Source organism: Nymphaea colorata, chromosome 1 (assembly GCF_008831285.2).
Source record: "Nymphaea colorata isolate Beijing-Zhang1983 chromosome 1, ASM883128v2, whole genome shotgun sequence".
In the NCBI taxonomy this organism is placed as follows: domain Eukaryota; kingdom Viridiplantae; phylum Streptophyta; class Magnoliopsida; order Nymphaeales; family Nymphaeaceae; genus Nymphaea; species Nymphaea colorata.
The window spans coordinates 8949725-8970699 of NC_045138.2; the positions used below are offsets into that span (position 1 = coordinate 8949725).

At 41.0% G+C, this 20975-nt stretch overlaps 1 protein-coding gene across 4 annotated transcripts in view; it reads right to left on the minus strand.

Moving 5' to 3' along the window:
• LOC116254384 (probable CoA ligase CCL12) overlaps nt 1-20975 on the minus strand; it is a 67497-nt gene that overhangs the window by 8409 nt on the left and 38113 nt on the right. For all 4 annotated transcript variants that reach the window (XM_050075702.1, XM_050075703.1, XM_050075701.1 and 1 more), the window contains one exon: nt 6187-6315. In XM_050075702.1, the coding sequence (XP_049931659.1) occupies nt 6187-6315 (129 nt within the window). The remainder of the gene's footprint in view (nt 1-6186; nt 6316-20975) is intronic.

Genomic DNA, 20975 nt, shown 5'->3' on the forward strand with positions numbered 1-20975 from the left:
TTAGGAAGATTTCTCTGAAACAAAAGAGCCCTGGTGACATTAAGAAGTTGACGATTTTTCCTTTCAGCTACCCCATTTTGAGGGGGGGTGTAACTACAGGATGTCTCGTGAACAATCCCCCGTTGTCTAAGAAACTCCTCAACAGGCTGACACATGTACTCACGGGCATTATCGGACCTAAAAGTTTTAACATTCGCACCATACTGGGTATGCACAAGAAGAATAAATGTCTCTATGATGCGAGGAACCTCGCTGCGGTCTTTTAACAAGTATATAAATGTTGCACGAGAGAAATCATCAATGAAAGTGATAAAATACTGGAAACCTTGACGGGTATGAATGCCCGAAGGTCCCCATACATCAGAGTGAATCAGGGAAAAAACTTCATTAGCACAACTAGAAGAAAGAGGGTACGAAGCCCTCACATGTTTGGCAAACTGACAAACATCACAAGAAATGGAAGACAAATCAAAGGAGGAACACAAGTCTGGAAACAAATGTTTCAAAATCCCAAAAGGTAAATGCCCAAAACGTTCATGCCAGTACATAAAAGACTGAAGACAATCTTCTCTTCTCTTATCTGTCTTGCAGATCGCTGTCAACAGAGCAGTAGCCACACGTATGGGAAGACGATATAATCCATTAGAAGCTAAACCAATCCCAATCCTCTTCCCTGTCACCAAGTCCTGCAAAACACAACGATCGGCAGAGAATATAAGTTCACAATTCAATTCTTTAGTAAGTCTACTGACTGATAAGAGATTTAAAGGAAACTGGGGAACATGTAAAGCGCCCTGCACATGAAATTTGTCCAACAAGGACAGAGTGCCTTCGCCTGCCACACAGGTAGAGGAACCATCTGCAAGAGAAACACGTTCCTTTCCCGAGGACAACTTATACTCATGAAACAATTTTGGATTACCTGTCATGTGATGAGTAGCACCACTATCGACAATCCATTCCCCCACAGAAGAGTTACCTTGATTGCCAATAACCGCGAGAGCATGATTAGCTGTAGTTCCCTCTGAGGTCTCAATCTTGTTGACATCGATCCTGCCCAAATAAGCCCTTAATTCACGAAGCTGGTCAGCAGAAATGGAGACTTTTTCTCCACTGGATGCTTGCACCTCAGACACAGGCGTTCTCCCAATCGAAGATCTCCCTTTGTTTCCCTTCTTTTCTGGATGAAGATCCCAACAATAATCCACGGTGTGACCTGTCTTCTTGCAGTGAGTGCACCGGCGAAGGGATCTAGACGGGCCGCCAGGACCACGACTCACGAGAGCGGATCTCTCGTTATAGGGCACAAGTTCCTTCTTCCTGTCTTTTGTAACAAGCCTCCTCTGTTCTTCCGCTTCAATACAGGAGTACACATCTTCAATACTGGACACCTCCCCTGAATTCAGAATCTGGCTTCGAACACCTTCAAACTCATCATTTAAACCTGCTAAAAATAGGAACACCCTGTTTTCCCATTCATAAGCAACATAGAGCGCCTGATCATGGGGACAATGCCAAGGAATATCAGAATGATAGTCAAGCTCTTCCCACTTGGCTTTCAAAGCTCCATAGTACTCTGCAACAGACGAGTTCCCTTGTCGAATGCCATAGACTGTCTTCATTACTTGGTAAGTACGAATTGCGGTCTTCTTTTGGCCATACATTTGCTCGAGGACCACCCACATGTTTCTAGCAGTCTTCTTTCGAAGGATAAGGGGCTGAATATCGGCGGAAACGGAATTGACAATCCAAGTTTTCACTTGATTATTCTCAAGAAACCAAGTATGCCACACATCACTTGTTCTTGCTGGTTCGGGGTTGCTCCCATCAATATAGGCCATGCGACCACGGCCAGCAATCCCCATAGTCATAGCAGGCGACCACGAGAAGTAATTCTCCTTGGTGAGGCGAAGAGTGATGACCTGCATGGGAACATTCTCAGTTCTAAAAGCCCCTATTTCAGTGGGATTGGTGTTGACGGTTGACGAGGAAGAGGCTGCCATAATCACAGACCAGTCTAGCTACGGGAGAAGCCCAGTGGGCAGCAAGGGCAGCAGGGAGCAACAGCACAATACAACACCAAAAAAAAAGGCAGAGAGCAGGCAACGGACAAAACGGAGAACGCCTAAACCTCACCGGCGGAAGAGACAGCAACAGAGAGGCAGCGCCGGAGAGAAAAAAAAACGAGGCAGAGCGGCGCGGCGCTGGGCGGAAACAGACCGCCGGAACCTGGCAGAGCGGCGCAACGGCGGAAGCAGACCGCCGGAACCAGGCAGAGCGGCGCGGCGCTGGGCGGAAATAAACCGCCGGAACCAGGCAGAGCGGCGCGGCGCCGGAAAAAAGGCACAGCGGTGGGCGATGCGTCGGTTGACAGAGAGGAACGCCGCTGGACAGGGCGTCGCTGGGCGGAAGCGGCTGAACAGGAACGGCGCTGATCAGGGCGGCGCTGGGCGGAGACGGCGGCGGGGCGACAGACGAAGCCCGGGCACGAGCGTCGGGCACAGGCGTCGGACGAAGCTCGGGCACGGGTGATGAACAGTGTCGGGCGAGACGATGAACAGTGCCGGGCGAGTCAATGAACAGTGCCAGGCGAATCCTCCTCCAACACGGGCAAAAGACAAACCAGAAACGCCGGAACTTCACGGCTCTGATACCATGTAGAAATACGAAAAGAAGAAGACGAAGAGAAACAATGATCACGATGTAACGTGGAAAACCCTCAACACGAGGGAGAAAAAACCACGAATGAGGAGGAGTTGGTGCCCACTAGCAGCCAGACTCTCTCTCTCTTAATATTATCATTAACACTTAAGGATTAGGGTTACATGACATAAGTAGAGCCCAAAACGGGCTACAAGGCGGGTCGGGTATGGATCCGGACCCGAAACACACAATCTATCAACACTACAACATATTCTCAAGTCTCGGAAGCACGTTTTCTACAATCAAGAAGGCAATTTCAGGATATCAAGCATGGGCCCTTTTTTTGGTTATCTCCGCTGCCCTTTTTTTCTGTTCCGCCGCCGGCCGGTTGTGACCTTCTTTGGGGATTGCAATGGCTGACGCAGTGATTTCCAAGATTGATGATGCCCTGGACACGGGCAGCAATACCAAGGGTGAGAACTTGCCTGTTCATGTCACCTCCATTCGGCTGAACAAGGATAACTATCTCTCGTGGTCTGCTGCCCTAGAAATCGGGATTACTAGTCGTGGTCGCCTGCACTATATCACTGGGGAGAAGCCTGCACCTTCTAAAACTGATTCGCAATGGCCGACCTGGGCGTTGGAAGATAGTCAGGTTAAAGTATGGATTATTAGTTCGGTTTCCGCAGATATTCAGCCTTTGATCTTGCGTAAATCGACTGCGTATGATATGTGGACTGTTCTTGCACGTATGTATGGTCGTAAGAAGCGTGTTTTATGTGCATATCAAATCAAATGTAGCATATATGCTCTTAAACAGGGTGATTTATCTGTTGCCTCCTTCTATGCCGCCCTGAAGACCAAATGGGAGGAACTGGATTATCATGTGAATGATGACTGGAAATGTGGTGTTGATCATGCCCTGTATTGGGAAAAGGAATGGATGGACCGCACCTTTATCTTCCTTGGAGGCCTGCGTGATGAGTTTGAAACCATTCGGAGCCAGATTCTTAACTGTGATGAGATTCCTGGAATCGAAGAGGTGTATGCTCGTATTGAGTCTGAGGAGCAACGGCGCCAGATTATGCATATTGACTCCCATCAGGGGAGTTCTCCAGCAGCCTTTGTGAGCCATACTTCAGGGACAGGGCAGCGTCCTACTCAACGATGCAGCCATTGCAACAAAGCGGGTCATTCTGTTGATTTTTGTTGGGATCTTCATCCTGAGAAGCGTCTCGTCCGAGGTCGTCCTCCTCCTCATCGCCGTGCTCCTTCTGTGCCCGAGCCTAGTCCGGGGTCGTCCAATGTTGCCAAATCCAAGCTCTCCTCAGATCAACTCAGAGAGTTGCAAGCATACATTAGTCGTTTGTCTACCCAGGATGATGCTTCTACTTCTGAGGGGGCTAAGTTAGCCCAGGCCCTGGTTGCTACTAGTGATCAAGGTAATTCCTCTCTCGGTGATTGGATTGTTGACAGTGGGGCTACTCATCACATGACAAGGGACCCTACGATGTTTCAAGAGTACAAGTTGACCTCTGGGCAGCAGCGTGTGTCTATGGCTAATGGTTCTTCTATCTCTGTGGCTGGAAAAGGGAGTTTATCATTACTGAACAAATATTGTCTTCATAATGCCCTGCATGTTCCCAATATTCCCGTAAATTTGTTATCTGTCAGCAGTATTACCAAAGAGCTAAACTGTAATCTAATTTTCTCTGCTGATTGTTGTTTCCTGCAAGACTTGGGGACGAGGCAGAAGATTGGGATTGGTTCGGTTATTGATGGTCTCTACAGACTGCCCGTACAAGTTGCTTCTGCTTTGATTTCAGCCACCAGTGGACAGTTGCCTGGCGTAGAGGACAGATCCGTCATTATGCGTTGGCACGAGAGACTTGGTGATACCACAAGTGCAGAAACCAGTCATGTAGGCTAAGAGAAAGTGACTACAAGACTACTCAACCTATTATATGTATATGCTAAGTCTGGGAGTTCACTGCCTGTTAGAATTTGTGCCTTTGCTACAAAGTATTCTGAAGATAACCCAGAAAGAAATTTATCTACCATCCTGGACTCAAAGTGTTTTGCATAGCAGTGCTGGAAAGGTGAGTGAAGGGCTTTTGACTGTTCATATGCAACAGTTAATGTGACAAAAGTACTGGGACAAGTCTTGATCACCTTGCTGTATGTTGTATAATTCTTCTTCCACTTGTAATATCTTAATAACATTGATAGCATGAGAATATGTCTTCATAAGGAAAGACTACATATTTTTGTCCTTGTGTAGTATGCAATTGTTGGAGTTATATGAGACTCTACACTGTTCATAATCCACAACATCACAATGTTATTGTCTTCATCCCATGCAGCATATTTCTCTTTTTTCTCGGCAAGTTCATTTTCTTCAAGGATATATTTCTTCCTATGACCAGCCACAGACATCATGAACACCCTAGACCAGATTCCATAATTCGAACCATTAAGCTTGATCGTGGTTCCACAAGAGAAGGAATTTCTAGCCATCTTGTATTCATTAGAACCTTCAGACTTATTAACATCAGCCATAGTAAAATCTCAAAAAAAATTGACGCACAATATATGTGTATAATAGGCAGCAGTCAACCACAATCGAGAAAAATATCGCTACTGACCACAGAAATCATAAGAATATTACAAGCAAGGAAACAAAGGAGAATCTGCAATCACCGGACATGAGTCAATTCTGCACAATAGAACAAGAGAAGATAGCAGATTACTGCAGTTTCAGCCAATGACTGCCGCAGCTCTAATCTTAGTTGGCCCACATGTGACTGCACATACGACTAGCAGTCCACAATGCACGTTATAAAGAACATTAATCCAAACAGCATCCACTAACAGCAGATAAGTTCTGCATATATTCTGCTCCACACGATCCACTTGAGGATCTGATCACACCTTCCACATAGGCGAGAGTAGGTCCTCCTCCACGCAGCATGACCAGACCCTATCCTCTTACCGCCTCTCTGCTGGTGGATAAAAAGGAAGCGAGATGGGCGGCGGTAAGAGGACGAGAGAGGGGGAGAACGAAAGGGAAGAAGTCACCGTAAAATCTACTTGGCTGCCGACATTAGGATGCCCTTGGCTCTCATACTATGTTACAACCAGAGAGAGAGAACGTTCAAAAATTGTCATTAACGTAACCCTAATCTCAGGGATAAAAGAGATTAGGGCTGGCGGTAACCAGAATTACAATTTTAGTCCAACTAAAATAAAATAACAGTAAAAGACACACATTTCAACTTCCTAATATTGTAGAATAACTCAAACCGACAGTCAAATATATTTAACAAAACAGAAAAGGCTTTTACAAAAGAACCAGATGACACTAAAAAGCTTAATAAGAAAATTATCTTTAAAGATGCAAATCAGAAAGGAACATACAGTGAGTACCACAGAATGGCATAAAATTCAAACACTTTGACATACGGCAGAACACATAGTCATGTCCTATTGCAGTTGGCACATGGTTATCAAACAAGGAGTTGCTACTGACAGTAACTTAAATACCTGGGCAAATGATCAGCATGTTGAATAAAATTGGACCATGATATGTCGCCTTCTTCCAGTTGAAGGTCCACATCCTTACCAACAGCTGGAATGACAATAGCTTTGCAACTACCAGCTTCTCTAACACGTCTGTAAGTTTCAAAAAAGAAGTGATGTTTCAACTTTCATAATGCCAAGCCTTCTAGACATCATGTTTGGTTTATCATTAAGTAAACTAAAAAAAAGGAACAAAATGATACCAGATTCACGAAAACAAAAATCAGCCAAGATGATGTATCTCTATGTCTCTAGATTCAAGATGACCTTCCCCCAGCACTATAACCTTTTCTCTCACATTCAGGAATAGAAATCATAACTTTTTTGCATCTTGATAAGGAGGATTTTATCTGGTATGTGTAATGACCTTAGACTAAAGCACATATGCAGCATAAGATACATGTAGCAAAACTGAGTAAACCTCCGTGTTATCTGTAGACAACATCTAAGAGGCAAGAGGTAGTGGAGCTTAAGAAAGAACAGACTTTTAGTAACAGAAAAGAGGTTAAGTGGGTCAACTTTCACTATCTTGCTTTAACCTGGCATGACAAAATGATGGTAGAAGAGAGATGTTTAAGGTGTTGAAGAAGTTGAGGTCAACGATTCCATCTTCAAGCTTGTTCACCTACATTTAAGCCTGAATTAAACTTCCAGAGGCAGCTCTTTGAAATACTTTTTTTTTTTTTTTTTTTTTTTTTTTGCTTCTGGTGCTCAGCAGCAAATTAGGAACTTCAGCCTCACGGTTGACACTCCAGCCTCACGGTTGACACTCCAGCCTCTTGGATAGCAAGCCAGTTCTTTGCTTGGCCATTAATTCTGCCCTACATACATCTAGCTACTTGAATTTTGAACAATGATGTGTCACATATTTTTAATTGGCAAAATAAATGGCCTCGCATCAAACCGGGCCCATGATGGAGCTCTTAAACTGAGACAAAAACCCTTTCTTGAAGACATTCTGCTGTCTCCCTCTCTCCAGCACCTTAGATGCTCTCTCTCTCTCTCTCTCTTGTTTATGCAAGGAGTACACAGCAGTTGCTTCTCCCTTAATCTCTGCTAATTTGCTGTCAAACCACAAGAACAAAGTTTAGGTAGTAATTCAGAACTGAACTTCTTCCCTAATGTTTGCTACACTTTCTGTATCTCTTCTCCTAAACATCCAACACAGTATTGACCATGGAGAGTTAAAATCATCTAGAACCTATTCTTTGTAGCCTTAACAAACTAGGTGCATAGTCAAGAACCCATCTGCAAGGTTTCAGTGCAATATCCTGGATGAGGCAAAAAGGAGGTGCAAGTGAATGAGAGTATAAATGTGTAAATTATCTATGTAAGTCAGGTTGAGCCATCAAATTTCCACTGTCAGTCATCTGGTGGCCAAATTATTCTAGAAATGCAATCATATAGCAAGCATCAAAATATCCAAAAAATGTGAGGATAAAAAGGATTGATAGGTAGCTCTAACTTTCGTGGTTTTTTTTTTAATATATATGTTGAGAAAATGTGCTGGTTTGAGGTTTTCTGAATTTTGAAACTTTATTATTAGGTAGTTCTTTGAATTTTTAATTATTTATTGGACTCTTTATGTAAGAGGTTAGACATAACCATAATTAGTTCCTTTTAATCTGAACGAAGAGGAGGAGCCGTTACAGACACCTTCCTTTTCTCTCTTTCTCTGCTCTATAGCTTCTCTCGATTATCTCGTCTCATATTCTTCGTTCTTACTTTTTTAACTTTAAGGTCAACATGGTATAAGAGCAAACAGTCTTGGGACCCTATTGACGCTGTTTTAAATTAATGAGACTTCCTCGTTCTCTTATTCTCCATCAATGCCTAGGTGCTGATAATCTTTCTTTTGGCTGAAAACGGTACTTCTCAGCCTGTCGAGGGTTAGGGTACTGATCACAAACATGTCAACGTGATTAGAACCCCTAACCCATGTTAATTAGGTCGTTGGTGGAACTTCAAGCATATGTGGATAGTTGCTGATCGCTTGAAGATATGAATCTGACGTAATTTCTGCATGCAACTATGTGCCTATCATGGAGTTGCTGAGACAACGGGTTGCAGGTCAGAACATTGTTTGTTATTAGTGTAGTGTCGCTGTAGTACAGGCGTGATTGCAGTCTGTCGTGGGTTAAGTTAATTCATTTGTTGGACCAGTTGTGTTCATTGGGAGTAACTTGTCGATCAGAATATCTATTGTCTTTCATTCAAGGGTATTTCATAATTACATAAAGGTTTGTTCATGGACTTCCAGATTTTTCTATCTTCTAGAGGTTTATCATGGCTAACAATAAATCTCTACAACATCATACAATTGAATCTGAAAATAAGCAAACAAATGCTGGTGTAGAGTACAAAAGCTTTCTCAAATCCATTTTCTTTTGGATCTATTATCACACTCGATGGATCTAACTATGATGTATGGGCTAGAACCTTCATGCCATCAGTTATTGGACACAGGAAGAAATATATTCTGGAAGAAGATAAGGCAGTAAAAGAAAATCGGCAAGTATGTATGGTGGGAGGAAAAAAAAACCATAATTAGTGTTTGGCTTATGAATAAACACTCAGCCTCAAATTGATGTTGGGCTCTCCAATTATAGTACAACTACAGCTATGTGGAATTCTCTCCAGGAAACATACTCTCAAGACAAGAACATCAGCAAAATTCTACAAGTTCAGCAAGAACTGTTACAAATACAGCGAGGTGACATGGATTTAACTTAATACTTTACGAAACTGAAGTTTACTTATGAAAAGATAAATTCCTTAAAACCTCCCAGCAAGCACTGTCTCAAGTTTCACATGGAGCCTATGTCACACGGATACGGGTACGGGTATCCTACGGATACGGGTACGGGTACGCGGACACGGTAATTTCAAAATTTTAGGATACGCGGACACGGCGAATATTATATTTTAAAAAAATTAAAAATGATAATGAAATAAAAAAACATGAAATTTATAATAAAAAGACTAACGTCCCTCTTTCTTTGTCTTTCTTTGTCCATACTTTGTCTGTCCTCATAGACAACACAGCCAAAGAAAAACCCACTTTTATTTTAAAATATTAAAACAATTTAAATTTTAAATATATATATAAAATAATGTTGATAGAAAATGAGGTTACCGTGAGTTTGCAAACAATTTAAAATTATAACCGTTTTTGTTTAAATAACACAAAATTTAGGGCCATTTTGAAATTTGTTCAAATGAAAGCTATAAAACGGATTATAAAAGTGGTTCGGATCGGGTCTGACCCAGACCCGATCCAAAACGTATCCGGCCGTATCGCCGTGTCGGGATTCCCGTGTCGGCGTGTCGACACCGGTACTCAACCCAATCTGCCGTATCCGTGTGACGTAGCATGGAGCAAATGATTGTTGTTAAATTTCTAGCTGGATTGTCATCAGATTACTCTCCAACCACAATTCAAATGCTTACAGGATCAGATTTTCCCAATCTAGATGAGGCCTTCAACAGGCTAAACAGATTGACCGTTACCCTTCCTCCATCTACAAATAACTCTTAGGCATCTGCACGTGTCTCATTTGGAGGAGGACGAAATGAAGTGCACAACACACATCCCATGGTAGAGGAAGAGGTCGTGGTCTAAGAGGATGCGGAAGACTCAAATACCCATACTGTGGTCGACTTGGCCACTTAAAGGATAAGTGCTGGAATAAAGTGGATAAACCTAACACATTTGTATCATCGACTGTGACATCCTCATCCATTTCAACTTCTAACACACAGTCTATTAGAATGGCTCCTAAGGTGAATCCCACTTGTAGATGCTACATCAAACTTGACTTAATTATGGAGCATTGATCAAATATTGCACCTTCTACCTCATCACCTTCCACGCTATCACAAATTCAGCATATTCTACAGGTAGAACTCCCTACAATGGCTGTTGGATAATTGATTTTGGAGCATTTAAACACTTTTGTGGAGATGCTAGTATTTCAAACTTGCAAAAAATTAATCCCTCATGGCATGTTCGATTGGCAGATGGAAGGCTATCTCCGGTACAAAGACATTGAGACGTTTGTCTATCTCGATCTTTACATGTTCATGAAGTGTAATATACTCCTGAATTTCCAAAGAATTAACTAAAGAGATTAATTGTCGAGTTGTTTTTGACCCAGGTATTTGTGTATTTCAAGACCTATCGACTGGGAGGAAGATTGGTGGACACCATGAGAGAGATGGAATCTACTTATTGGATACATCCGTTAAAGAGGCGTCATTCTTATGGGACTGATGCCCACCCAAATCCTAGTTTCTATCGGAGTATAGTTGGCATGTTGCAATATCTTACTTTTACACGCCAGACATAGTATATGTTGTGAATCAAGTCTCTCAGTTTATGCATGCACCCACAAAAGAGCATATGCATGCTACCAAACGTATTTTGCATTTACTCTTGGGGATGGACTCATCTACACAAGACAGTCAACTGTTTTGCATGGCCACAACATTTCCACTTATACTGATGCAGATTGGGCAGGTGATCCAGACGATAAACGATCAGTTTCCAGTTATTGTCTCTTCCTTGATTCCAACCTTATATTTGTTGGAGCAACAGGAAACAATGTGCAGTTGCCAGATCTAGCACTGAGGCAGAATATAGGGCAATCGCTGCAGGCACAACTGAAGCTTCATGATTATGTCATCTGATTGGAGAACTTTCTCTTCCCATTGCTCAGTCATCTCTATTTTGTGACAACCAAAGCGCGATCAAGATTGCCTTCAATCATGTTCTACATAATCGCACTAAGCATATAGAGATTGATCAACACTTCATTCGTCAAAAGGTTGCGGAAGACGAGATTGTTCCTACTTATATATCCACGTTTGAACAAGTGGCTAATCTTTTTACCAAGGGACTCGCAGGGCACCATTTCTGGGAATTGAAGAACAAGTTGCGCATGATCAAACCCCATGCACAACTTGAGGGAAACTGTTAAGTTTGTACATATGGATCGGGTCACCCAAACCCGACCCATTTGACCCACACACCCAACATGGTTGGTGGCATACTTGTAAATCTTATTGTTATTTTGTGTATTTTATGATGTACCCTAAATCGTGATTAGTATATAATGACAACAAGGGGCAGACGTCATTTGTTGCTGCTCTCTTTCATCTCTCTCTTGCTTGGACATGCAGCCCACTTCTCTCTTCCTCCTCTTGCATCTAACTTCATTCGGTGGTTGGTATTAGATATCAAAATCTTACACTTCGTTCTTACTTGTTTAACGTTAAGCAGCAATATAATTTTCCATATTCTAACCATATCTGTACAGTTAGATTGGTGAAAGACAGCCCATTTTCCAACAAAACCAGAAGTGCAGATCATTGAACGACCATATCTAGGAGTCCTGGAATAAATCTCCCACAGTGTCACTGGTTTTCCTTCTGTTTTTTTTTTTTGGTTCTTTTCCTCCAGTCCTACCCTAGGCTCATTTCAATGCTTGTTCTCTACTTATAGCTTCTTCCTTTTCTCTACAAGATAACTCTAAGGTAAACAAAGGACCTATAATGCCCCAAGGATGAAGCCAACGGGGCTGGTAGGGGCATCCCCCACCCTCCCTTCAAGATTTTGAAAAATAAAATTTTACCAGCTAGTTCTTTCAAAAATTCTTTTGGACCCCTGTAAAAGCTTCGAAAAATAAAATGGCCTTTCATTTAAATGGCATCTACTTAAACTTTGGGTCTTTTGGGCCTTCAAAAAAAAATTGAGAATTTTAATGGGCCCCTTGGAATTTTTTTTCAAAAATTTTGTTATCAATACCATTTAAGGCATGCACTTGATGTTGGGCCACTAAGGGCCCGTTTGATTGCCCGGGTAAAACGAGAGAAGCGGGTGAAATCTGTACAGGTGGGTGAAATTTTACCCCCCATCTCACAACGTATCAAACGGCATGAAATTTCACCGGCTCAAAAGTCCAACCTCACAAGTTGGACTTTTGAGCGGGTGAAATTTCACCCGCTCGATCTTTTCCCTCACACCCATCTTCCCCTCATTTCACCGTCTCCTCCTCCCTCCGCAGTCGACGACAACTCCTCCCTCGCATTCGAGAATATCTCCCTTCTCACCGTCGCCGCTTTGCTCCTCTGCCGGTTCGCCGACACCACAGTCGCCGCTCATGTAAGGTCTCTTGCTCTCGTTGTGTCCCTTTCCGGAACACCCAAAGTTTTTTTCTCTATCTTTCTCTCTTGCTCTCATTGTCTCCCTTTATCTCTTGCTCTTGCTTCTCTTGCGGAGAGCACATTCCACGCTGTGAGATCTATGGCGTGCTAAGATTTTTTTAGTTGCTTTGTTGCTTGCATCTTCAATGGAGTTGGATTGTGATGATTAGGTGTACGAGCAATCCATCTCAGCTGTTTGTCATTTGGATTGGCCCAAAGATAGGCTATTGATACAGATATTAGATGATTCAGATGAGGAAGGCATACAAAAGCTGATTAAGAATGAAGTTTCTGTTAAAGTTCTTTTTAGAGTCAATTTGAGGCTTTCTGTAATATTAGAAAGTGGACTAGGGACTACTTATTGTTTTCTAATATTCTAGTGGACTGAAATTGTAAATATGTAGTCTTTACCCTAATCTCTTTTAACCTGAGATTAGGGTTACGGGATCAATAAGAAAAATGACTCTCTCTCTCTGATTGCGACATGGCATCAGAGCCTCCACCGCCGGTGACAACCAAGTAAGTTTTCCGGTGACTCCTTCTCCGGCGACTTCTTCCTCCGGCGTCTTCTTTCTCTTTTCTCTTATCGTCGCCCATCTTTATTTCTTCTTACCCATCAACAGGGAGGCGGTAAAGAAATAAAGTTTGGGTGTGCTGCGTGGAGAAGGACTGATCACGCCTATGTGGAAGGCGTGATGAGATCCTTAAGTGGATCTCGCGGCTGCTGTTTGATATAAGGAAAAACAAATTGTGGATCAGATCTGTTTTTTTTATGATGTTTGAGGCGTGATGAATGTGGATTTCTTTTTGAAGTGGATGATGTAACAGTCGGCAGAAAGCAGAATTTGCGTTGACGGTGTGTGAAGAAACTGAAAACAGCAGCTGTTTCAGTTTCTGATGGTGTAAACAGTTGACAGATAGCAGCAGAAACTGGAAATCAATAGCAGTCGACCAAGAATAACAAAAAAATTATATTCTGTAATCTATCTTCTACTCTCTGTTATGCTGTTCAGACGTGGGCAATTCCTATGATTACAGATTTGTTTGCTATCCATCATGCTACTCTCTGTTATGCTGTTTTGCTGTGGGCAGTTCCTGTGACTACATAATTGTTTTTGCTATCTATCATGTGATGCCTGTATGATCTTTGAGGATAGTAGAAATATATTTCTCTTCGGTATTTGACTGTTGCATAATTGCATCCTTACTATCATGTGTTAGTTTTCTTTCTGTTTCCTACTATGGCTGACGGTAGTAGGTCAAAAAGTCCTAATGAATATAAGATGACGATAGTAGGTCAGAAAGTCCTAATGAATATAAGATGACTGGTAACTCCTTTTCGTATGGAACCACAATCAAACTTGATGGTTCAAATTATGAAATCTGGTCCAGGGTATCTATGATGTCTGTGGCTGGTCATAGAAAGAAATATATTATTGAAGAAGATGAACCTCTTGAGAAAAAAGAGAAATATGCTGCGTGGGATGAAGATAATAACATTGTAATGGCATGGATTATGAACAGTGTAGAGTCTCGTATAGCTCCAACAATTGCATACTACACCAAAGCTAAAGATATGTGGTCTTTCCTGAAGAAGACGTATTCTCATGCTACTAATGTTATTAAAATTTTACAATTTGAAGAAGAGCTTTGTAACATACGGCAAGGAGATCAAGATGTGCCACAGTATTTTGCTACATTGACGGCTGCATATGAACGGTTAAAAGCTCTTCGTCCACCTTGCAAGCACTGTTATGCATCACATTTTGAAACTGGTATGGTGCAAAGTTTCTTTCTGGGTTATCTTCGAAGTATTCGCGAAGTCTCAAATTCTTATAGGCAGTGACCTCCCACACTTAGCAGATACTTATAATAGGCTGAGTCGTCTTACAGTCACTCTTACTCAGCCTATGCATGACACCCCAGTCTCTACACTTGTGATGTCAGGATGACGTAGCCATAGTTCTTTTGTTGGAACTAGGGGACGTGGTGCAGGTCGTGGGAGATTTCAATGCTCTTATTGTGGTAAATTAGGGCATCTAGAAGACCGATGTTGGGACAAGCATCCTCATCTCCGTTCTGCTGGTTCACCAGGACGTGGTGGAGGGAAAACGAGTACAGGGAAATGGTCTTCTTCTTCTACTGCAACTTCCTCACAGTCTACAGCTTCTATGGTTTGAGTCTCCTACATGTTCTCCATCGTATTCACTCAACTTAAGCAAGGAAGAATATGAGTTGGTTCTAGCTCAGAGGTCTACCCCTGCTTCGACCAACACAGCTGCAATAGACTCGGCTTTCTCTGTTGGCAGAAGTAGCATTCATGCCTGGTGGTGTCGGAAGAATCTCTCTTCCCATTCCTGTCTGAGAAGTCCAAGGACGAGTGCGATTCCCTTGCAGTGCATGCGTCCCTATGATCAATACATTGTGGCTGTTGCAAGGGATTAAATTCTGCCGCTGAACACGACTAGCTTCGTGTTGAAATAGCTTAGCTTTCAGATCTTCAAAAGATGGAAGGACAGGTAGGACTTACAAAGCTGTGCAAAAAATGTCAAACTCTGTTCCCAGGCCACTCAAGGCTTGTTGCACCTTGTCCTTATCACTGACGGGATGTCCAATGGCTGCAAGCTGATCACTTACATTTTTTATTTCATTCAAGTATTCCAAAACTGTACGCGTCTCACGCTTTATATCCTGAAATTGCCTCCTTAATTGCAGAAATCGTGCTTCAGATACTTGAGAATATATTGTGGCAAGGGTAGTCCACAACTCCAGGGCTGTCAAATCATCATCAATGCTTCCTAATACCTCCTCTGACAAGGTAGAAGTAACATACGCAACAAGGGACTGATCGTGAGCCAGCCAAAGTTCATATTCAGGATTGTTTTCAGTAAGAGTCTCATACTCAATTCGAACTTCACTCCCAGCCGAAGCCCAGCAGCTTCATCTCCCACCACGGTCTTCTTCACTTCACGGGTAATATACTTTGGAGGTGCTGGAGTAGTCCCATCGACATGCCCATAGAGTCTATGGCTTTTAATAAATGAAACAATTTGACGTTTCCAAGTCAAATAGTTACTATGATTCAGTTTTTGAGAAATAAGTTGGGAGAGAAAGCTAGAGGATAGAAGAGAAGGAGTCGGCTGATCCATGATTGTAAAGATATGATTAGGGCAGACGACGTGAGGCAAAAATTAGGGCAGCAACAGAAATTAGGGCAAATCGATTTAGGGAAATCGATTAGGGTAAATCACGCAGGATTAGGGCACAAAACTAAAAGAGGGATATCCACGCCAGAAAAATGGTATTTAGGGCAGATTAGTACTAATCACGTCAAATTGAAATCACTCACCGGAGGACGATGTAACCTGGCTCTGATACCATGAAAGAATCTTCACATAAACATGTCTCTCCGTCTGAAAATCTGATAGATTGAGAATAGAGAAGAAAGAGTAAAAGAGTGAAAGAGAGGACGATGAAGGAAAGGAAGAACAGTCGGCCAAGCACAGCCCCTGCGTTCCTTAATCTTTCATTAAAGCGTAACCCTAATTAGGTTACAACAGATTTGTACATAAAAATATAAAATATTACAAGGAAGCCACCGCTTAGTGACCTTAGGCGTGTGGATATAAAGAGAATGGATCGGGTCTAAATAGACCCGATCCCCATACGCTAACAAGTTCCTATGATAAGACTGACTCAGGAAGGAATGATGACTATTCTGCAGATGATCTACCTATTGCTATTCGCAAGGGCCAACGAAAGTGCACAAGGCATCTGATTTCTAACTCGGTTTCTATGGACCATTTGAGTACAAGTTTGGTGCAGTTTGATCGAACTATGGCTAGTCACACTATTCCGACCTCTCACCACCAAGCGTTATTAGATTCACGATGGAAGCATGCTATGCAGGAGGAAATAGATGCTCTTCTTTCTAGGGAGACTTGGGACTTGGTGGACCCACTGATGAATTGTGATGTTTTTGGCTCCAAATAGGTATTCACCATCAAATATCATTCTGATGGATCCGTAGGTCGATTCAAAGCTCTTCTTGTTGCTAAAGGCTATACACAGACTTATGAGGTAGACTTCTTCGAGACATTTTCGCCTGCGGCACGGCTAGGTACTATTTGCCTAGTTACATCTCTCGCACTCTAGCAAGATTGGCCTGAAAATCTTTTTCAGCTTGATGTGAAAAATGCATTTTTATATGGTGATCTCTCTGAAACAGTCTATATGCAACAACCACCTGGTTTTGAACGACAGGGGGAGTGTTCCAAGGTATGCAAACTCAAAAAGGCTATCTATAGACTTAAACAAAGTCCCCATGCATGGTTCTATAAGCTTAGTGAGGTTGTCTCTAAATGTGGATTTCAAAGATCTCAGCTTGATCACTCGCTATTTATCAAGAGATGGACTTCTGGTATAGTGATATTGATTGTATATGTTGATGAAATTGTCCTCACTAGAGAAAGTGCTCAAGAGATAGCTCAAACAAAGGAGTTTCTACAGAAACACTTTGTTACAAAAGATCTTGGTCAACTTCATTATTTCCTTGGTATTGAAGTGGTTCGTAGTAGTAAAGGGATTGTGATGTCTCAAAGGAAATATGTTTTTTATCTTTTGCAAGAAACAGGGTTATTGGGAGCCAAACTTGTTACACTTCCTATGAATCCTCGAATTCATATGCACGATGATGAATAAGAGGTTTTTGACTCTTGTTCTTACAGATCCCTGATAGAGACACTTTTATATTTGACCATTACTCGTCCAGACATCAGCTTTGTTGTAAATAAGCTGAGTCAATTCATGGAGAAACCTCGAAAAGTTCATTCAGAGGCTGCTTTAATGGTGATAAAATACTTGAAATCGGCCCCTAGAAAGGGGTTATGGTTCAAAAAAGGAGAATGTGTGGACATAGTGTTAAGAAATATGATTTCTTATTGTTGTTATCTCTTAATTAGGTATTATCTTAGTTAAGAGTTAGTTTAGGATTAGTTAGGAATTAGTTTAGGATTTAGTTTATTTCTTTCTTTTCGCTTTATTTTTTATTTTTTATTATTTCTGCCAAACTAGCCGTTGGCAGTTCCAACAGCTCTATTAAGAGCTGTTGGAACTAGCCCAACGGCTAGTTCAGCTCATCTCTTCTTATTCTCTCTTATAAATATCCTTGTAACAGTCTTTGTAAATAATGAGCTGTGTTTTACAGCCTTCACATTGTTTATTGAATGAGTATTCCTCTTCTTCACTTGGCCTTAGTGCCTTTTTGGTATTATATGTATTCTTTGTGACTGATATAGTCACTTTTCACATGGTATCAGAGCCATTGGGCTGATTCTCAAAGCTTGTTAAAGGCTGCGGCTGAGATTTTATGTTGCTGGTTTAATTGAAGAGATTCTTTGCTGGAGGATATAATTTCTTGAAGGCCTTTTGCTGCGGCTGCTCACCAACTGTTTGGTGAAATTCCTAGAAGAATTTTTTCTTGACTTCCTTGGGGATTATTGTTTCAAGTATTGCTCTCATGGAAAACTCCAAAGTTTCAATCGAAGGAGGAAGCTATTATGCTCCATACAAGCTTGACGGAATCAATTATACACTATGGGCAAAATGTTTGGAAATGCATATCAAAGGAAAATATTTATGGGGCTTCATAACAGGTACGTCTATCCTTCCCACTCTCAAGTTGACCAAAATAAAAAATGGGATTGAAAAACAACTAGATGGAGTGGAAAGACAAAATGCTATGAATGAATATTACAAAAAATTAGACGATTGGGAAGCTAAAAATTCTAGCATTAAAGAATGGATTTATGGAAGTATTGAACCTAGAATTGCCCAAAATCTTATGTATTATGAAAAGGCTAGTGAAGTTTGGGAATATGTTAAGGGAATGTTCACCCAAAAAGACATGGCCCGAAAGTATCTTTTGATTCAAAAGGCCCAAAGTATCAAGCAAGGAGAGAAAAATGTTAGAGAATTTTTCATGGAAATCTCTAGTATATGGAATGAGTTAGATCAACTAAGTCCCGAACTAGGGTTGGACTGCAAATGCCATGAGATTAGAAGAAATGAAATAGATGAATTTCGGTTTTTTCAATTCCTTCAAGGGCTACGGCCCGAATTTGAACAAATAAGGTCAGCCCTTCTTTCTTCATCCTCTCCTCCACTCATTCATGAACTTCTTACAAAGCTAAGTGGAGAGGAAACTAGAATGAAACTATCCAAAGAAATGGATAAAGATAGTGTTCTTGTCTCAAAACAAGAAGAAGAAAGAGCCTTAGCCGCCTCTAGACCTGGAAACAACATCAAGTCCTTTAGACCTCCTCACTTTAAGAATCAAATTAGAGGAGAATATAAAGTTATTTGCCACTTTTGTCATGAACCGGGTCACATAAGACCTAGTTGCCCAAAGTTGAACAACAATGAAGGACAATCGCGGAATCTTGGAGGAAATTTTCTCAAAGGAGGAACTTCATATCCTCAAGGAGGGCAACACAACCGAGGAATTTCATATCCTCAAGGTGGACATTACAACATTAGACAATTTGATCAAAGAAAGGCCGCAAATGAAGGATGTGATCTCTCATCTATATCCACAACGTTGAATCAAATCATGACGGCCCTTCAACCCATGATCAAGGAGTCAAATTCCGGAGCACTAGCAACAACGGCATCCATCTCCAACACTCCTGGTATGTTTTCTTGGCTTCTAGATTCCGGTGCATCTTTTCATATGACACCAAATATATCATCTTTGACCAATTTTGAAAGAACAAGAAAAGAATCAAATGTTGTTACCGCCGATGGAACTTCTTTGAGTGTTAAAGGGATTGGGAATTTTGAAAAAGAATTTGGAAAACAAAAATTTTTTGTTCCAAAAGTTAGTTATGTTCCTAAACTTAATCTTAACTTACTTTCTGTGTCACAAATCTCAGATCTTGGATTTGATGTTGTTTTCTCATCAAATAAATGTTTGGTGCAGGATCACCAAACCGGGAGATTGATTGGGGAAGGTTTTAGAAAAGGGGACCTTTACTACATGGACAATTTTTGCATCCCCAAAGAAAAGTTTTGTCACTATGTTGAAAATGTGGACATCAATGTTTGGCACCAAAGATTAGGTCATCCAAATGTTAGAAAATTGTCTATGAAGAACCCTACCAAGAATATTTGTATTGAAAATTTTAAATGTAATGATTGTATACATGGAAAAATGAAATCTTTATCTTTTGGAGAAATGAACTTCTTCTCTTCTTTGCCTTTTGAGCTTGTTCATTCCGATGTATGGGGACCCTCTCCTATCATGTCAAAAGGAGGGCTATCATATTATGTGATCTTTGTTGATGACTTCACTAGGTATTGTTGGATATATTTCCTAAAATATAAATCCGAAGTTTTTGAGATATTCAAAAATTTTCACATGTTAGTACAAACACAATTCAATGCTAAATTAAAAATTTTAAGGACTGATTCCGGAGGTGAATGCATTTCAAATGAGTTCGAAAGATATTTGAAAAACTATGGGATAGTCCACCAAAAATCTTGTCCAAGAACACCTCAACAAAATAGACTTTCAGAAAAAAAACATAGGCACATAATTGAAACAACAAGAACCATTCTTATTTCCAAAAATGTGCCTAAAAACTTTTGGGCTGAAACCGCCCTTGCCTCTGTTTATCTTATAAACAGAATGCCTTCAAAAGTCTTTAATAACACCACTCCGTTTGAAAAATTATTCAAGTATGAACCCGATTTCAATAGACTTCGTATTTTTGGATGCAAATGTTTTGTTCTTAATGACAAGGCTGATAAGCTAAGTTCAAAAGTTATTGAATGTGCTTTTATTGGTTATTCTGAAACCCAAAAAGGCTACAAATGTTATGACTCAATTAAAGACAAGATCATTGTCTCAAGGAATGTAAGGTTTTGTGAAGATGAAAGTGGTTTTAAAAATTATGGGGAGTCACAACACAATAATGATTATTCCTTTTTATTTAAGTTCATTTCCCAATGTGATGATGAAATGCATGATGGTGATGATAGCAACGCTGGTGGTAATGATAGTAGAATGGCCAAGGATATAATCACTTATCATAGAAGAAACCGGCAACAAGAAGTTGGTGAAGAAGAACATCATGAGACCATTGATCTCCAACCAACTCAAAGTGGAGAAACCTTAGGAGATCCGCTAGAAATGTAAGACAACCCAATAAATTTGTGTCTTATGAAACTTTTACTCCATCTCATAGAGCTAGAATTAATGTCATTCACTCTCAGTTTGAACCTTCTACTTTTAATGAAGCATCCAAATATATTGAGTGGAAGAATGCCATGTTAGAAGAATTGGATGCCTTGAGAAAAGCCCAAACTTGGGAAATACAAGATTTACCTATAGGGAAAAAGACTATTGGATGCAAGTGGGTATACAAGGTGAAAACTAAAAGTGATGGATCCCTAGAAAGGTATAAAGCAAGGCTTGTTGCCAAAGGTTACACTCAAGAATATGGTATTGACTATGAGGAAACCTTTGCCCCTGTAGCTAGAATGACTAC